This window comes from Oryzias latipes, chromosome 20, assembly GCF_053564925.1.
Source record: "Oryzias latipes strain Hd-rR chromosome 20, Olatipes_Hd-rR_3.1".
Lineage (NCBI taxonomy): Eukaryota > Metazoa > Chordata > Actinopteri > Beloniformes > Adrianichthyidae > Oryzias > Oryzias latipes.
Genome location: NC_136256.1, coordinates 15,613,996 through 15,633,019, shown reverse-complemented (window position 1 = coordinate 15,633,019; position 19,024 = coordinate 15,613,996). Strand labels below are relative to the sequence as shown.

Below are 19,024 nucleotides of genomic sequence, written 5' to 3'. Positions count from 1 at the left end.
GCTTTATCCTTGTGCATTATCACTTTTTATACCATGGTCCGGGTGAATACTTGATTCTGATTAGCTGCTGGGTGTGCATTAAAAAGTGATAACCAATTCGTGGAGACTCTCCAATTTATGTTTGATTCTGATCATTTTTAACATTTTTATAAAAAAATCCCTAAAGTTTGAGTATTTTTTTTTTTTGTTGCTTATATTGCTTGCTTGTATTTTCAGCCAGAAACCTCACCCCACACCCGTGATGGAACTTGAGCACTCGAGTCAATGCTACATTAACCGTTTAACACCAGAAATGTTGCCGGGGACATCTAAATAACAGCCCGCCTGAGGACGTGAGGGCTTCAGCCACTGTGGAGGTTTTAAAGAAAAAACTTAAGACACATCTTTTTAGTAAAGCTTTTACATAGTTTTTACTTGTTCAAACGTTTTTGTTTCAGCTTATAAAATTTTAACAACTAATTTGATTTGTTTTGATTGTAATGGTGGGATGTATATGTGTGTTAGGTTTATTATCTTATTGTTTTTTATTTTTCTGGGAAGCACTTTGAGGTGCTCTGTAGCATGAAAAGCGCTATATAAATAAAGTTGAATGAATTTGAATTTAGTAAACAGTACAAAAAGAAGCCCCTCCCTGGTTGTTCAGTGTGAACACCAGTGTCACACCGTCTGGAGTGTTCTTGAACGTATTTCAAATGGCAGGTTTTTCCAAAGCTTTTAACACACAGTAACTCTTCGACCATTTACACAATCAATGGAAATCATCTGACTCTTAAGTGACAAAAGATACTTTTCATAATGCCTTGGCACCACATTCAACACATTAGTAAAAGGTTGCCTAATGAGGTTAAGCCGCTTTGCTCTACAACAGAATCAGCTGAGTTACGGTTGTCGAAAGAACGTCAACACTGGAGCTAAATCTCCAGTGTCAAAGGGTTAAGAACATCAACAAATTAGATTTCTCTTCTTGAGCCTAGAGTGCCCTCATAATTATTAATGTCAACGAAGCGACAGACGCCTCACCCTGTTTGAAATTTCCCCACCATTTTGCTCTCCCACGTGTCTGTGCTCCAGTTTGAAGCCACTACAGCAGACACTCCTTCTTATCTTCCAGCTGAGGCCCGCCGCCACACAGCCGCCGTCTGGCAGCTTCACTCCCCCCCCCCCCCCCCCCTTCTACCCACTCTTTTGAGTTGTTGTGACGTTCCGCCAGTCTGTACGGCGAGTCTCTCGTGTGTGAAGAGTAAAACAAGAGTAATTAAATGTTCTCCACTTCAACGCCGCAACCACACAAACCTCGGGGAGATTGAAAAGAAAAAAACCAAACAAACCACACAGTGTAAAACAGATCCACTTAGGCCCATGCCCCAGTGACTCCCGCCGTAGCATCAGGAAGCAGCAGCTTTTGCCACTCATATTTAGGCTAACAAGATAACAGCATCTTGTTTCCATGTTCCCGTGACCTTGTGTGGGTTGTGTAAATCCGGCCGTAATTACGAAGCGCGGTGACCGGATGGTTGAAATGCAACATCTGATGGTTTTTCGCACAGGCCAGCGGACAGCTACTGTAAGTGAATTTCTAGTCCAGAAAAAACAAAAAAACACAAAAAAAAAGCTGGCTCTTCAGTAAACTGTAAGCAGCTTGGTTAATTAAGACACGCTGACAACTGTTATACTCCACGCAGCATTATGGATCTGCTGCCTAATTGGAGCGAATGGTTAATGGTGAACACGCTTTTCTTACAAATGGGAAGCTGTGCTACATTTGCAGGAGAATCACAGATGGAACCAGAGGGATGAATGTTATGAATTCTGAAATAACAGACAAATAAGAAAGAAATCAGTAGATACAGTTCACAATTCAAATAAATTTTGAAAATTTTCAATCCAAAATCTTTTTTTTTCATTTAGGGAGAGAATTTTTGCATCACTCATGACCCAACCCCATATAACCATTCGTATCATCTTTGAAACATCCATTTCTTTCTTTAGCATGTTAAAAACCTTCCTTAACAACTGATTGGAAATAACTTGATCCATAGTTTCTGCCCTAGAGTTCATTTTCTTTCCACTAGGGGCAGTAGAGGATTAGCTAATAGTAAAAAGTTCAGATAATCTTCTAAACTTTCTGGTGAGATTACTCATGTATTGTTTTTCATTGTAAAATAACTAACTGATGCATTGAAATAAAGATAAATTTGTTGATAATTAATGTTTATAATCCATTTACACCATGTTAAAAAAGTAAGTAACAAATTTGAAACAGTTGGGAAATAAGGTACTTTTTCCCCTGAACATGCATGTCAATATTTTTAACTAACATTGTTGTGAATATTTTAGAAAACATCTTAATTTCATAAAAAGATTCTATGTATTCTTTGATGTAGTGTGCTTTACATGGTTAAGCTGAAAAAAAGTGGAACTTTATTTAGTAAAATTAAGAGATTTTATGATAAAAGCATTAAGGCTTTGGGAGACATTGGTTTTATCAATTAACTCAAATTTGTTGTTTAAGAAAACTAATTTTGTGAGAAATCTGGGACTTATTTTCCAATACAATTTGAATCACCTGAAACAGAGACCTTCAGGTTTTTTTTTGTTGCAAGACGCTCAAGCTAGCGGTTGCTCACAAAACACCTGCTGCACTGTTTTACAAACATTTTTACAGCTTTTATTTAGTTGTACTTTGTGTTTAGGCCAATGTCCAAAATTAGTTTTTAGTGCAGTTATTGTGTCGTTTGAATTTTTTGTTGAAAGAAAGCAAATAGAGGGATCAAAATCGGAAATTGAATTTGGTATGAAAAATCTCAGATTTTAGGCTTTTCGCCACATGGTCCAGCCCTAAAAGCACAATTGAAAGCAGTTTTTTTGCCTTAAAAATAAATTATTTTACAAGAAAATTGATCACTAGATAGAATAAAATCGATGACGGGGTTTATTTTACATACTTTTTTCTGTGATATACAGGACCGCCTTACCTGCCATGGACTTTGATGTCGGAAATGGCGTAGAAGTATCTGGACAGGTTGTTCTCGTCCACCATGGTGGCCCCCGTGGCGGGGCGGAGCAGGCGGATTCTCAGGTCGGTGATGGTGAAAAAGTCCCTCAGCTTCTTGGTTGTATCCAGCTGTCCGTAAAGCGAAGCCATGTTGTGGAGACGGGGTCCAGCGAAGAGCGCGAACCGGTCTTTGATCTCGAAGCGCACGGTTTTGTCGTACTTCCAAACGTAGCCTCGCGAGTAGTCCTCGGTGCAGATGATGTCCAGCAGAGTGTGTTGCGTCAGATCCTGCACCGTCTTGGGCTCCATGGTGAAGGCGTCCAGGCAGTCGGTGGCGTAAAACTGGTAGGGCTGCCAGGTTCGGCCGTAATCGAGCGACTTCTCCAAGACCATCTGCTCGGGCCGGCCCGACTCAAAGGTGAGGACGATGTCGTCGGTCAACTCGATTGTCTTGTGCCACGATAGGGTGATGTTGACCAAAAGGGGCTTTGGGTACTTCTTCCAGGAGGAAGACTGCCAGAAGGTTGTGGGGTTGCGGCCCTCGATGTCGAACATGAGCTCTGGAGGGTGTGCAAGCTCCTCGGTGCTGGCATCGCATTCGTTGTTGCACATGTAAGGGTTCTCCTGCAAGAAGGAATAGAAGGAGACAGGAGTGACAAGTTACTCAATATGCTATTTTTGAGGACGCCATCAGACACAGTAATATCATCACGGATGCAGGAATGTGGGTGAAGATTCTGAAGTGGATCTGAGTCCCAGTGAACCTGTAATTTGCACAGAGAACATCCACATATGAATCTTTGAAGCCACTTATTCTGCACAGTGGATTTATTTCTACCGACAGTTCAGTTGACTCTTGACGTTACTGCGGCTTTCCTCCCGTTCGTATCATCGTCACATTAGGCCGCTACCAAATTTGTGTCATGTCAGTCTCCAGACTTAAACGAAGACCTCAGTTTTCCGATGGGAGTCAGAGAGTCATACAGAGAGCTTGTTTCATCAAAGCCCGTACCAAGCGAAGGATAAGTCATCCTCTCCACCTCCGTTCAGAGAAAGAGCTGACTACATTGTTTTGGACTTGCGTGTGAACGTCAATCAGTTTTTCTGCAAGTTTCCTCACCAGCTTGAAACCATCAGACAGCTTGCCTCTTTCTAGAAACATTTGTCTGATTTAGCACAAATCAGTACTCAGCGATGTTCTGTCTCCCCCCCTGGGGAGGAGGAGGAGGGCCTGATCTGGCAGTCTGTGGGGGGAGGAGGCGCTCCTCCAAGAGGGCCTTTCAAGTGCTACAAGCGCCAATTCATCAGGACAATATAATCCACTCCCTGATTAGGTGGTAGATGTCACCCTCAGCGCACGGGTTTGGCTGTGCGTTAAGGAAACACTGGGAGGAGGTGGACTCGTGTAAGACAGTCTAATGAGGCGGGGAGGTGGAGATCCAGCTCTGTGGAGCTAATAAGCCACTTTCTCCTCGTCTTCCAAGTCAAAGTGACAATGAAACAGGTTTCTGACAGGCCTTTTGACATTCGGATAGATCCATTAATATCCTGCGCAGGTCATCACCTGCAGGCGTCCCCCAACGCCAGACGGGCAGAGACGTGGAAGGAGACGGTGCAGGAGGCTAGCGGTGGAAAATTCCACCTTGATTCTTTTGAAGCGGACGGGGTGTGAGGTTAGGTGTGCCATTAACACGGCAGCATCTGGTGAATCCTAAAATACGCAGACAGATGTGCAATAACTCACGGCTGACAGTAATGTGCGCTTTGATGCTGTAGGCGGTCACAAGAAGCCCACTTGGCATGCCAGTGGGCTAAATGTTGGGAATCTGCATTCAGGAGGGGGGACGCTTTCTAAATCATGCGCCGATAGGAGACAAAAAAGCGTGGAAAAAAACTCAAAAATTCAAATTGAGACCATGCTGAAATGGTGCAAACTTCTCTTCTGTAATTACACTCTAGATAATCTCTATCAGGAGAAAATCTTCTGTTATCGATACAGGAAATCTACTCAAAGTGCATCAGATTGATCTATTGTTTAGAGTGCACTTTCAGATCTGCATTTTCCCTGGTAAAATACTCTCCTATCGTATTGATTTTACCATTCTTTGCTGGATTGATTTTACTGAGTGAAGAATGGCGGCGCAACAGGCGATGCACACTGTCAAGGTCTGCTATGATCGCACAAAGAGGGACCCTGTGGGATCTGCAGATGAAGTTTGAAATTCTGCAGCCTATAGGATGAAATGTTATATAGGCAAAACTAACAGAAGGGTGTGAGGGCGAAACACATTTGTTGAAGTGGTGGCACGAAGAAGAGGGTGGAGCCCATCAAGACCTATTGGATCTGTCAATTATTGAACCATGTTTAGAGCTGACTTTTCAACCCAAAGCCTTAGTCCCGACTGCCATTACGAGTGGATACTGGCTAGCTGTGGCTGAAAAATGGGTAAAACTTCAATTTAACGGAAGTGCCAACCATTTGAAAATTAATCATGGAGGAGCCATGAATAATTTTGGTTTGTGCCCAGCCGGAAGTCTATGACACCAAGTCTTTCATCTATTGGAATAAAGCTGTGAAAGAAAACCCCTTTCACCTGAAAAGGGAAAAGGAGAAAAAGCCTCTTCCTGCTTGTCCGATGTGAACAGTGCGTGCACTTTCCTAATGTGTGGAGGAAAGACACCGTACAACAGCATCACCCATACCTACGACTCTCATGATGACCCTTGAGGTCAGCGCCACAGGAAAACTGCAAGACACACCTGCACTGACCCCTCTACGACCCTCCAGGGGCCTGGACGACCCAAATCCCACACCCCACGAACGGGTCAACCCCCATACAGGTGGATGTGCCCAAGGCATAAGAGCAAGGCCTGCCTGAAACTGCAGATCCTGCAAGATTTAGTCCAACTAGGACTGGCATCCAGTCTACCTTTACACAAATAGAACTTTCAAGCCTCAATATCGATAATAGAGTGAAAAGAAGCATCTATGTCAGAAAAACGGCGAGGAGTTTAGTTTTCTGCAGACCTCTCAATACTTTTATTTTAACCTGAGAATTCCAGCTAGTTTCCTGTACCGGAGGTCAAACTGATGGCTCTTTTATGTCTCGGAGAGGAGCGTCCATTGATCAGCCATTACTGCCGCAGAATGTACACGCACAGGCTACCCCAGCAGCAACTGTCACCCCCCCCCCCCCCTCCCACACCCCCTGACACATTTCTGTAATCAGACAAAGACATATCCCCGATCGATCTCTGAAGCTGAGCTGCTGGAAATCTGCTGCATGCAGCACCTGGCAGCCACCAATCGCCGGTCCAGTGCTTCCTCTGCCCCCCTCCCTGCGCCTCCCAGCCCCGAACACGCAGGTTAAAACCTTTCATTAGCGTTCCCTCCGCTTTCGCTTAACGGCGAAACGCCGCCTTTATGAAGATCAATAACCTCAACTGTCTGCCCGGAGAAGAGATAAAAAGCAGAGTGTATGGCCCACGTGGAAAATCGATGGCAGGTTGCCGTGTTTTACTGCGGGGGCCACCGCAGAGGCCGCGGCGGGCGAATTAGGACTTTGGCACGCATTTAAAACAACGGACGGCTCGACAACGGCAGCATTTCTGTAATTACTAAAGATGTTGGTGCTAATCCCAGAGTGATGATAAAGGGCTGGCTGGGTGGGGGATGGAGGTGGTGGTGGTGTGTGTATGGGGGGGGTACCACAAAGCCAGGACCGAGGTCGCTGAAGCAGATAGGTCATGCTAAATCAGTGCTAATAGAGACACGCCGACCCACCCGAAGTAATCCGATTATTAGCACTGCGATGTAGTGAGAAGTCACACGAGGCTCGTGGGCGGATGTCAAGTACTGGCTGTTATTGTCCAAAAACGCTCCAGTTCTTTGCAGGAAGCAACCAGGGGGAAAAATATAAGCCGGCCTGCAGTGCCGCGGATATTGAATTAGGCTAATCTGGTTGAGCTGCACTCGGCATACCTGCATTATCTCTTGGGTTGAGGTCACATATTAAAACTTATTTCCTCATGGCCTCACTACGGTGGCCCAGAAGTGCAAATCACAACAGCAAATCTCTCATAGACACTAAATTAAAAAAAGCAAAACAAATAATAAAACATTACATTTGAGAAGTCTAAAAACAAAATTCCAGAAACCAAAACACAATTACAAGAAGAAAAAAAAAGAAAAAAAATGTGGTGCCTGGCCTCCCAAATGTGATGACATGTGAAAATCCACGAAAGTAACACAATCTCACAAACAAAAAACACATGAAACAATAAAAAATACAAATAATATGAAAAAAAAGCAGCCTTAACATGTCAAAAACCAGTGTCCTGCTTTTGCCTGTCCCAAGCCCGGTAAATACAGAGGCTAGTGTCAGGAGGAGCATTCAACAAAAAACCTATAAAACAAATAGATAAGAGGAGAAGGTAGATATATAGATATAGATAGCTGAACTGAAATAATTACACCGTAGTTGGGGCTCAAAGGGAAACGACACCCCCTTTATGTTGTACCTGTACGCCAAAGTGGAGCTGGCTAAATCCTGGCCTTATTATGTTTTGGCATTGAGTGATTTATTGGAGTGATTTGCCCTTGAGGGCCACCGTACCCCCACACGGAAAGCTAACATCCTTCCCGCCCGTATGGAAATCACGTTTGTTTGTTTGAGCTCCAACTGAAATAAATAAAATCTTTATTTAAAGTAGATTATATCAGCCGCTCGTGCACTTCTAGTTACGGAAAATGAGGAGGCATGGAGAGATAAAAAAATAAAAAAAGAGGAGAACTGGTGACTTATTGAAGTTCTGACTGTGTCTCGTTCTGAAATAAGATATGACCATGGCGACTGACAGCGCCGGCCGCGCCGCACTATTAGCACTAACGGAGGAGAGACATAAATTTACCAAATGCGGACACAGCCTCCTGATAGATAAGCTCACACCAATCAGAGCACTCTGTTTGTGTGGCCTGGAGGTGGAATCCACACCTTCCTTCCTTCCTTCCTTCCTTCCTTCCTTCCTTCCTTCCTTCCTTCCTTCCTTCCTTCCTTCCTTCCTTCCTTCCTTCCTTCCTTCCTTCCTTCCTTCCTTCCTTCCTTCCTTCCTTCCTTCCTTCCTTCCTTCCTTCCTTCCTTCCTTCCTTCCTTCCTTCCTTCCTTCCTCCCCAGCCTTTTCTCGTTTTGATGCAGGGGGAAAGTGGCTGAGCACAGAGCACCGCAACAATAAAAGGCAACATTTTACTCATTTATTCCTTTAGCGATAAAAGTCTTTCAATTATCCTTCATGTGACCACAGTTTAATGAACTTTAGGACCCTTGTTTTTGTACATTTTTTGTTTTTTTAACTTTAAATGCATTCTTCTTCACAAAAAGTTTGAAATAAAGTCATTTATTGAGCATAACTTCTATAAAATGTATTTTGGAAAAATAGTTGTCTAGGTCAAAAGAATCAAACTCACCAACAAAAAGAGACTTTATTGTACACGGTACAAGGTATTTATTTGTTGTTGTTTTTTTTGGCATTCTGCTAGCTTATATTATGCATTAAATACAAATTTCTCTACGGTGTGACCACATTATTTGAACTTAATGATAAAGTACACTGATCCTGTCTGACAGTAGTAAATAAATACAAACTCTTGGGACTTCACGGGGTGTCAAGAAAATGTATATGTGTGAAAATAAATACACAATATTGTTTAAAAAGCAGATTTGAGAAACACTTTTCACAATAAAACAGTTCCTGGGGCTATAATTGATATTTGGGGTAAACTCATAGTTGGTAGTTTTCCAATGATGTTGGTTGATAGTAAATATTTCATTCAAGATTGAACGTAAAGGTTTCAAAAATATGTAGCTTTGAAAGTTTTGGCTTGAAACAAACATAAAAAAGTTGTGACAAATAATTCTGATACACATATTTGACATAAATCCATAAATACAGTATATTTAGTGGAGCTTTGCCTTGTATTGTTTCAGAAGTTTAGAGCTCATCTTTGCTTTGTATTTGGATTTATATATTTATATTATGTCTTTACACATTTCAGTTAAATTGTCAGATGTAAAGTAGTGAAAACAAATGCTCTAAAAGACCCCAAACTACCAAGAATTACACGAATGATGTGTTGGCCAACGCTGCTTTAACCAAAACGCTGCGTTTTTCTGGCTTTAACTCATAAAAAAAGGTGCAGATTAAAGATTTGATGTAATTTATTTTTCTTTTGCTGCCCAAAACCCTCCAAAAGCCTTATTTATAACCAGACACACTCTTTTTTTTTTTTTTTTAATCAGACCTAACTATTGAGAACATGTGACCCCAGCAGGCAGCAGTTTCTGAAATATCAGAGGTTTCTTTGTCTTTGTTCAGTTTCACTCGTGCGCATTCTTCACCTGCAAAACGGCGACTTCTGCTAAAACCGGCACGTGTCAGCCGTCCTTCACAAGTCCGGGCATCATAAATCCTCATTTCATCGCTCGTCTGAGCAGAACCCAGCGTTCTGTCAGCCCTGTGTTGGAACTCATCACAGTTAGGCACCCTGTTGTTGCGTCAAAGGGATAGAATTATTCTCTTCCGCACAGAAAGGCGTCATTTTCGGGTTTTTGTCCATAGAAAGGTTTGTTTTGTGTGTTTGTATCAGAGCAGGGGGGGTTACAGAATTAATAAGACTTTGTGCCCCCCACCCCCACAGGTTTTTTCTTCCCATTCCAGGAGTTTGATTGAGGGATTGCTCTGCTGCCTTCCACATCTCTCACCTCACTGTCTACAGTCATGGCAGTCGTTCCTGGACCCTCCCCCCCGTGTTGGTGCAGACGGTCAAATGAGCTTAACCTGGAAATAGAAGGAATTCTGCGTTCCAGTCTGACAGATTACAATGGTAATCTTGGCCAAATCCAGACAAGGATTACCATCGTATTTTCAAACGTTCAGAGGTTGCCCACTCTGTATTTCCTAAAAAAAGACCCAAATTAGGGCCTAAAATTGAAATTTGAACCCCGTTACTCAGGTTATATTTGGATTTTTTTTGTACACAGTAATGAAAACCTAAATCAAATATCTAAGTTTGTTCAAGCAGCACTCTTTGTATTGCATTTCCGGATTGAAGCTCTTTTCAAAATAAAGTACTAAGAACCAGGTGCAGTTCACCAAACAGAAGCTAGGGGGCTTGCTGCACAAGCTTGTCAGTATCCATGCACTCCAATGGGAAATATGCCCCCTTTACCAAAAGACTGATGGAAGAATGCTATACATTCTTATCTTTTAGTTATTATTTTGAAGGAGGAAAGGTGTCATTTATCTGTAAAGCCACGTTCACATCGTCCTCATCAAAGCAGCTACTTTCAACGAAAAGTCTATGTAAATCCATGTTTTGGCCTTCTACTTTAAAAACTCTTGCCTTCGTTTGTAGCTACGCAAGTTTCTATGACTGTTTTTGGACTCTATACACAAAACGCCTGGCCATTGAACAGACGTTTCAAGTCAAACCAATTGCACTTTGACCAGTCAGGGACTTGGATTTGGTAGTGACGAATGGACGTCCATTTAAAACACGGAAGTGCCGACCATTTGAAAATTGATCATTGAGGAGAAATTAATAATAGGGGTTTGCGCTCGGCCGGGATTATATGACACCAAGTCTTTCATGTAATTGAAAGGAACTATTAAAAACAAAAAACCTAGCGCAAGATTCACAAGATTTGCACCACTTTGAGGTTTTGCACCAAGCCTCTTTAAACTGTATGCGCGTGTAAAAACTTGTAGAAGAAGCCCCTCCTTACTTGTCCAGTGTGAACACAATGGGCTATCCTGGTGTTCAAGAAAACACAGGTTGAACGCATGACACATGTTCGGTGTGTTTGTGACCATTTATGGACTTCCTACATAAGCTTTTTCTCATCTAGTATTATCATCCCATGCAGGAGCTACTGACTGTTGCTTCCATTAGTTGCCATGTTTGGTTTTCCCTTAATTTTGTGCAAACTTTTGAAAAGAAACACAATTGGTGTCCCATTCCGTCAAGATGGTGACGACCAAATTGCTGGATAACAGGCTTTGAGTCTGTTCTATAGAAAACAGTGGATCTCCTGACCAAACTCTTTGGCAATCCTTTATCAATTAATGGTTTCATTGTCCAAACATCTGGTAAGTCTACCATCAAGGTAAGTATACTATTTACATTTATGTGGTGTTGATCTTTAAGAATAGAGACCTCATTATTTCAGCTAAGTATAATTGGAAGACGATACCCTCTAAAAACGTCTAATAGAATGTAAACATTGTGTGAAAAGTTCCAAAGTTCTACTGTTGAGAAAAACACACAAAAACTCAAAAGGCTCCAACCACAACATTTTACCTGGGAAAAGAAAGAAAATAGAGAGCTGGACCATTAAACCCCTTTAAGCACCACAGTGTGAGTCGTCCATTCAACTCGGGGGAGGGTGTTGGGGGGGGGGGGGGGGGGGGTATGAGGTGTAGACGTCCTCGTGTTGCACTCATCTCCATCGCTGGCGTCCATTAGGAGGATTCATGAGCCTTAAAACAATAGCAGCGAAAGACCACGGCACACAGCCGCTGCACATCCAGCGGACATAAAAACTATTTTACATTCCATTGTCTTTTAAATGCCTATGCAGGAGCCACTGGGCACCGCTTCAACACGGTTTGGTGGACGGCGCAATGTCACCAGCTTAGGCTGTGATTTATCTCTTGGGGTTAAGTTAAGTGCAGCGATAGAGACCTGCAAGAGGATCTTTTAGCACAGATGGTTAACTTTAACAGGTTTGTTACTTTTTAATATTAAAGAGATTTGTTTCACAATAAAAGCAACCATTTTCATTTTGCAGAATCTATTTAATGTAAATATTATAGTACACTTTAGGTTCTTCTGAGTCCATATAAACCGTTTCTAACTGAGCAATATTGAAGCTTAAAGTACCGTAAAGGAATGTCATTGTGGATAAATGTGGATGGTGAAAAAATAGTAAGGAATCACACTAAAAGACAAACAAAAAGAAAATAAATTCATGATGATTTGGGATCAGATATAAAGACATCAAACAGGTGAAACAAACCTTAAAATAAAATAGAAGGCAAGAGACAAGGTGCAATTGAATCAGTTAGTTCAAAAGGGGCCCAAGTCCAAGAGGTTTGTTTTTCCAGGAAATGATTTTAATTGCATAGCTTAAAGGGAGGCTACACCAAATGATTAATACTTTACCCAGATTTAGCATCAGGTCCTAGCTTACAAATGCTGTAATACGAAGCATCTCACTTTTATCATTTCAGAGGATTCGCAAACTAAAGTCTCTGGACTTGGGCCCTTCTTGAATTAAACAGGGGGGCTGCCATATTGGATAACTATTGCTGCCATCTATGGGATAAAGCTAAATCCATGCAAGAAAGGCCCAAGTCCAGGAATTTTGCACTTAATGCATTTTAAACGTCAAGTATAGTCAATATATTACAAAAGACTTTGGAATTTTTTGCACATAATCAGATAGCTTTTCCCTGGGAGACCATAGAACATACAATATCTCTATTTTGAAAAATTGTGGACTTGGGCCCCTTTTGTACTAACCGATCCATTTGGTTTATGTTCTGACCGTCAGTCATGCAGGGAGAAACAGCTTGGCTTCCTTACATACATCGCGGCAGATTCCAGTAAAGCCCTTATGTGCTTTGTGCTCGCGTTTACCAGCAATATTTTAGAGGCTGCCAGCGACCAAAGCAGGAATGGATCACCTTTATTTTCACACTCTTGGCAAGTGTCATTCATCTTTTATTAGGATGACATTTCAGCAGTGAGCTAATACACTGGGGCTCAATCGATCTGCTGCCTGCCCCTGAGCTACATCCCTCAATCAAGCTATCCTGTCTTAAGAAGTTTTCTATTTTCTTTTTTTCTTTAAACAAAATGAAGACATTTAAGAAGTCAAATGAGCCAACAATTCTCCCTTTATCTTCAGAGAAACTCAAGGTTCATCGCCGATCTTTGCTCTGTCAAATCTTTGGCGTAGAAGCTCCGCTAAGAAACTAGGATCGCCGTCACCTTGCCCAAGCTGCAGAGGTGACTCCAACCTTTGCTCGCTGCTTCTTCCTGATGGATTGAAACCACAAATAACATCGGTCTACCTTAAAAAAAAAAAAAAAAAGCTAGGCTGTCAAGGTAAAACATGAAGACATATTTGAGCCTGTTACAGCACAGACAACTTGCTTTTTAACTTCCGAAATGTGGACTTTTTGAACGATTCCATCAACTGATTTCATTTCGAGGAGTCAGACACCCTGAAGATCAAAAGTAACAGCGATGTTTGAGGCTTTTAGATAAACAGTTTCTATCTGAGCGATATTTAAGCTTCACAACATACGGTAAAAAGGTGTGGAGCTGCTACTGAGCCATCTGCTTGCTATTGATTGACTTCATAGTTGCAGAAAGCTTGTGGAAGCTCTGCTACTTTCTTCTGTTCAGGCACCTTTGCATCCATCTGTACGATGTCTTGTTTACGCTCTAACAGCTTTCGCTAAGTCGCATGTTCATTCATTAGCTTGGTGCTGAAAGTCTTTAGTTTTCATGATATTTTGTGATAATATTTTCGACACAGGATAAATGAAAATGTGCTATGAGCACAAAACCCCCGTGTTCCCCATCATTTTTCCCCCCATTTGCATTAAATCTTTTTTATTTTACCTTTAACGTTTTTCTAAGTCGACCTAAATTTATTTGTATTTTCAAAATAAAGTACCTCGATATATTTGAATAAAAAATATTTCCAGATAAATAGGATTGCTGAAAATCAATGGATTTTGGGTGTGAGATAAATGTCATCATCAGTCACTATCCATTGGCTGTCAGAACCAGAACCCATCCCATCTGGCTTTCATGTAAAATTCATGTGATTTATTTTTTGTAATCAAAAGTTTAAATTCCTCACAAATGCAAACTATATGTTAAACAACAAAAGTATGTTTTTGTAAAGACAGAAATTTGTTTTACATAAATCAGAGTTTAATAGAAATATATTTTACCTGAGAATAGTCAACAAAAAGCACGTCATTTTGCGTTTGGATCACTTTGATTCCTGAAAATTAGTTTTTGTTTTCCAAAAGTTTTTTTTCTTTTTCTTTTTCTTTTTTCAGATATTTTGGGACATTGCTGATTGGATGACGATGTTTGTCCATCATTTCAACCCAAACCGATACTGGATATGCTCCATACTAATCTGAAACCGTTCATTACTAGCTAAAAATTGAAGACGCACATGAAAAAACGTAACGTCAAACATCAATCGTCACCATCCAATCAGTGATGTCCCAGAGTACCTTCCTATTCCGATTTCTGTTGCGTTTTGTATTTTAACATCCTATTTTCATTTCTGGAAATTTACTTTTGTTTTAGTTTTTGGGAATTGTGTTTTGATTTCTGAAAATGTAATATTTTTCGAATTTCTTTAGCTTTTTTTTATAGTGACCTTTATCACGATTTACCATTGAGTGATTTCTGTGATTTTCCCCTTCAGGGCCACCGAAGTTGCAAATCCGGAGATTTCTAAGCAAAAAATCTTACAGGGAGACAAAGAAAGTCTGCATTTCCACATCAAACTGAATAAATATGATTGATGTTCTAGGATGACAGCATAAATAATGCTTCATCTGTAGGTTGGATGAGACAACTTTGGAAATACTGATTGCTTTTTGAAGCCCCGATGGACTTTAATAGTGGAACAGACGTGTGAAAACAAGCAGTAATTAAAAGAAACGTTATCCCAACAAATTACTTCTCATATGGCGTTCTGCTGCAGAATAATGAGCCCGGCGTGGAGTCGGGATTTTTGGGATTTTTTTTCCTGCTCCCTAAATTGCCTTTAGGTTTCAGTCCAAGACGAGACTTTTCAATCAATCTCCTGTCATCAAACTTCATCCCTCATTAGAGGCTCTGCAGACCGCCAAGAGAACGGCGGAGGCTCTATTCTTGTTAATGAGCGCCTCTCGGTCAGCAGCGGTTTAAATTTAGAAATTAATAATCGTCTCAAAAAAAAGGGTCTTAGATTGGTTTAGATGTCAAAAGATGAATTCATTTTTTAGCATTTGAAATGAAAGTTTTACTTTAGTTTTGATCTTTTTCTCAGTAAAAACTTATTGTATTAATTTGATTAAGGTCAAAGGACCATTTGAAGCAATAGTGCGTCTCTCCTATTGTGGATATTTAATAGTGCACAATGGTAGTTTGGATGCTGCTCCAGGCTTTTCTGTTAGGACTGAAGGTCTATTTAGTCATTCTACAGGGAGCCTTTCTTCTTTTTCCCTCTTTCTTCTTCTCTTTTTTTTCTCCTCTCTCTGTCTGCTTCCCTCCCCATTTTTTTTCCCCGTCTTTTTTTTCTTAATACCGACTCTGAGAAGATGATTGGCAGATGACTCCTGGGAAAAGAGCTCAGGCCTTTTCCTTCTTCACAGCTCACAAGATCACGACACTCAAACACACTGACAGGCCAAGTGGATGCACACACACACACAAACACACACACACACTCAAACCCACACAAACACCAGTTCTTTTTAAAGGCAGGTCACTGTGGATATAGGAGGAAAAAAAGTAAGAAATCACTATAACACAATGGAACTGGACTGGTTGAATACTTGTGATTACCTTGTGAGCCCGTTTTTGATTCAAAACAAAAAAAACAAATTGTCTTTTTTTTATCCTGAAAGTATCAGTTACTAAACTGCAATAAAAAGAGTATCTGATCTAACTTTTTAGTCCAGTTTTGAAACACACCTCTCTAAGGCCATCAATACAACTCTCCAACAACAAACGTATAATTCCTTTTAAGTAGCTTTAGGAATGACTTTGTACAAGTCAACTAAATCATCAGTATCTTATGATCAAGATCTGAGCCTAAGATGGAGAGTTAAAGACCCACTGTGAGGAAAATTTGGCATTTTTCTCATGATGGATTGCAGATATATTGAAAATTAAGCTGTAAACTGTATTTCTAAGTATTTCTTCATTCAAATCGTTGTGAATCGGGAGCAGACAAAAAAATACAGGTGGAAAAAGCTTGTAGTTGCGACATAGAAGCTACTATAAAGGCTCTTTGCTCCGTTCCATTCTGAGGCATGCTCTTGCAGATAAATAGATCCATGAACGCTTTTGTTTTCCTCATCTGGCATCTGACTCAAAACCTTATTGCTTGATAGCTACAATTTTGCTCAGCAATTTTGTTGCACCGCTAATATTAGGTTTGGGGTTTTGCGGGGGATGTTAGCTTGCGGGAGAGCATGTAAACAGATTGATTAGGAAAAGGGGACAGCCTTACTTCAGTCCCGCCCACAACTCATGATGTTCTTATGAACTCCTGGCGATCTGCAGAAACTATGTCCTAGAAAACAACAGGGTTGCTGTGAGTTCATTTGTCCACCAGATGTCGCTGTTCTTGCTTGTTGGACTGAAGCCTCGAAGCTTCAAATGTTTTTTGATCAAATAGAAAATCACTCAAAAGTGTTTATTTACATATATTTTGCTTTTTAATGCTGACAGTTTTTAATGCATGTGCGAGGAATAGCACTTATTGTTATTCTTCTAGAAACAATATAATTGTTTTTTGGAAGTATGTGGCATCACCCATGCGTGGAACTCCCATTATCCTTACAAATGTATGATGGTACAACCTTAAGACTGTGTCACACAGTCTCTACATAAATTTTGCACAATTTCCACATATGAAATTTTGGTCTTTCGTGATACGTGCATGATCTACGTAATTCAGAAGTGTTTCCTCCGTTCGTCGATGTGTGCAGATTTCCATCAAGGGTTTCGGTCGACAGGTCTTTACTTGAATTTGGTTTTGAGCTGTTCAAAATTTTGGGCCAGTTGAGAATTACGCAGTTTATGCGTATTGTACGCAATTATGACGTAAAATTTACGCAGCTGGAACTTTTGCGAGATATTCACGCAAATTTGCGGCTTTCCAAGACCATCCCACATATGTGAAACGGACCTTTTTATGCATGTACCACCACTTTTATAGTCAAACTTTACTTATTTATAAAGCGCCTTTCAGTTTGGTGAAAAACACAAAGCGCTCAACGTACAAGCAGATAAAATAGTCATAAATATGACAATTATTTCAAATTGAAAACACAGGACAATCACACACAGATGGGACCCCTCCCTCGCCAGATTCCTCCCCCCACCCACCCAGTTCCCCCAGTAGAATCCTGAACAAAAACAGAGAACTGCAGCACAAAGAAAGGGTCTGGCTTAGTACTGCTGTGAGGAAACGTTATAATGAGGATCCGTTTATTCAAAGGCCCAGCCCGACCCCGTGGGTCATTACCCAAGCGCCCGCCCAACACAGAGCAGCCTAGGGCCCACTCCATTGCTATTAGACCCGAGAACTGGACCCCAGCCAGCCCAATGAGAACGAGCACCGCAGAAACAGCACCCTCTACAGGCGGAGCTGGTAGTGCCCCAGAACAATGGATCCCCAAGAGGAAACACTGGATTATGAAACATCATATGTGCGCCTTATTGCGCATAAGGCACACATATCATGTAAAAATTACATAACTGATGCCCAAATCACTAATGAAATGCATACAAAAAATGTTAAAATCATGCATGGATCATGTTCTACGTTGATTAACGTGTTCTTTCCGAGGTTTATTCGTTATTCTTTTCTCACTTTTTCCAGGTATATTCACGTCTGTGCAATATGCGCAAAATGTTCGTCATGGTTTTGTGACACGGCCTTTAGTTGCTTCCGTTATGACTTAATCAGATTTGAAAATCAAACTCAGGGAAATAAGGAGAAACAAATAAGCTTCAACACTCAATAAAATACAAAGCAAGTGGCAAGAGGAAACTTGTCTCGCTCTTCCCCATCATTCCTCAAAATAGTTGGCACCAAAACGAAACCAGATTAAGGACTAGTAACACACAGTTGGCAACAGGAAAACACAAGTGGATCCACTTTATTCAACAACAATAGCGTCAAGCATCTGCTGCCGCTGTAATCACGGCTCTCAGAAGGGAGTCAAGGGTGCTCTGCTTGTTGAGCTCCTGATGAGGTGCTGTTAGAAAAGATGAGAGACAAACTGAAGGGAGGAGGGGATAAAAAAAAAATCCTACAGAAAAGGAAATCAAAAACTTTAACAGGGCCAAAGGGAATTGCTACACTAATCAACTGCACTCAGCTAAAATGATAGATGAATTAAGCTCTCTACAAGTGATTAATTGAAGCAAGGGATTCAAACTAATGACACCACACAGAGTAATGTGCATGGGCGCATCTTTGTTCTGCAGGCTAGCACGCAAATACTTGATCAAAATACAGTGAATTATGGTTTAAAGATTCTCTTTTTTATTTAGCAGTTGATTTAATTTAGCAACAATTTGTCGAGCTAAAAGTGGAGCAGGAAACAATAGACATGCAGGCATCGCTGATGCTACCCCCGTTGGACTTAAATGAATGAAGCCTGAATCGTAAAAGTAAGCGCTTTGTTGGTGTACAACTTGGTCCATGTCATCTACCCTGTAGTTCATTATCCTCCCACTAGGGGCAGTAGAAGGACTTTTCCTGCACATTTCAAAATGGCTGCCTCCGGGAAACCTCAAAAACACTTTTGGCGGGAAAAAGTTGAGCCAATTTTCTAAACGTTTTCTAAACTTATCTATTGTTATTCTCTTTTTTTAATGACTGTTGTTTTGAAAAGAAAAAAACAAGTTGAGAATCAGTTATTTAAAAAGGAGTTAAAGTGTTTTTTCGTGAACATTCATGTAAATATTTTAAACTAACATTGGTATGAGCAAAAATGTACCAAATCACAAACTCTGTGTGTGCGTGTATGTATATATATACATACATATATATGTATATATATATATATTAAAAAATGATATTCCAAACATTTTTTCTAGCTTTCATATATTAAAATTAAAAAAATATATTAATTTTTACAAAATGGAATTTGCTGTCAATCTCTTGGCATGTCACACAGTTTACTGTTGTTTAGTGTTTTTTCCAAACA

The 19,024-nt window shown here is 40.7% G+C and overlaps 1 protein-coding gene across 17 annotated transcripts in view; it reads right to left on the bottom strand.

The window, feature by feature from the left end:
- Window positions 1-19,024, bottom strand: part of ntng1a (netrin g1a) — a 159,229-nt gene that overhangs the window by 75,780 nt on the left and 64,425 nt on the right. For all 17 annotated transcript variants that reach the window (XM_078938770.1, XM_078938769.1, XM_078938777.1 and 14 more), the window contains one exon: window positions 2,976-3,619. In XM_078938770.1, the coding sequence (XP_078794896.1) occupies window positions 2,976-3,619 (644 nt within the window). The remainder of the gene's footprint in view (window positions 1-2,975; window positions 3,620-19,024) is intronic.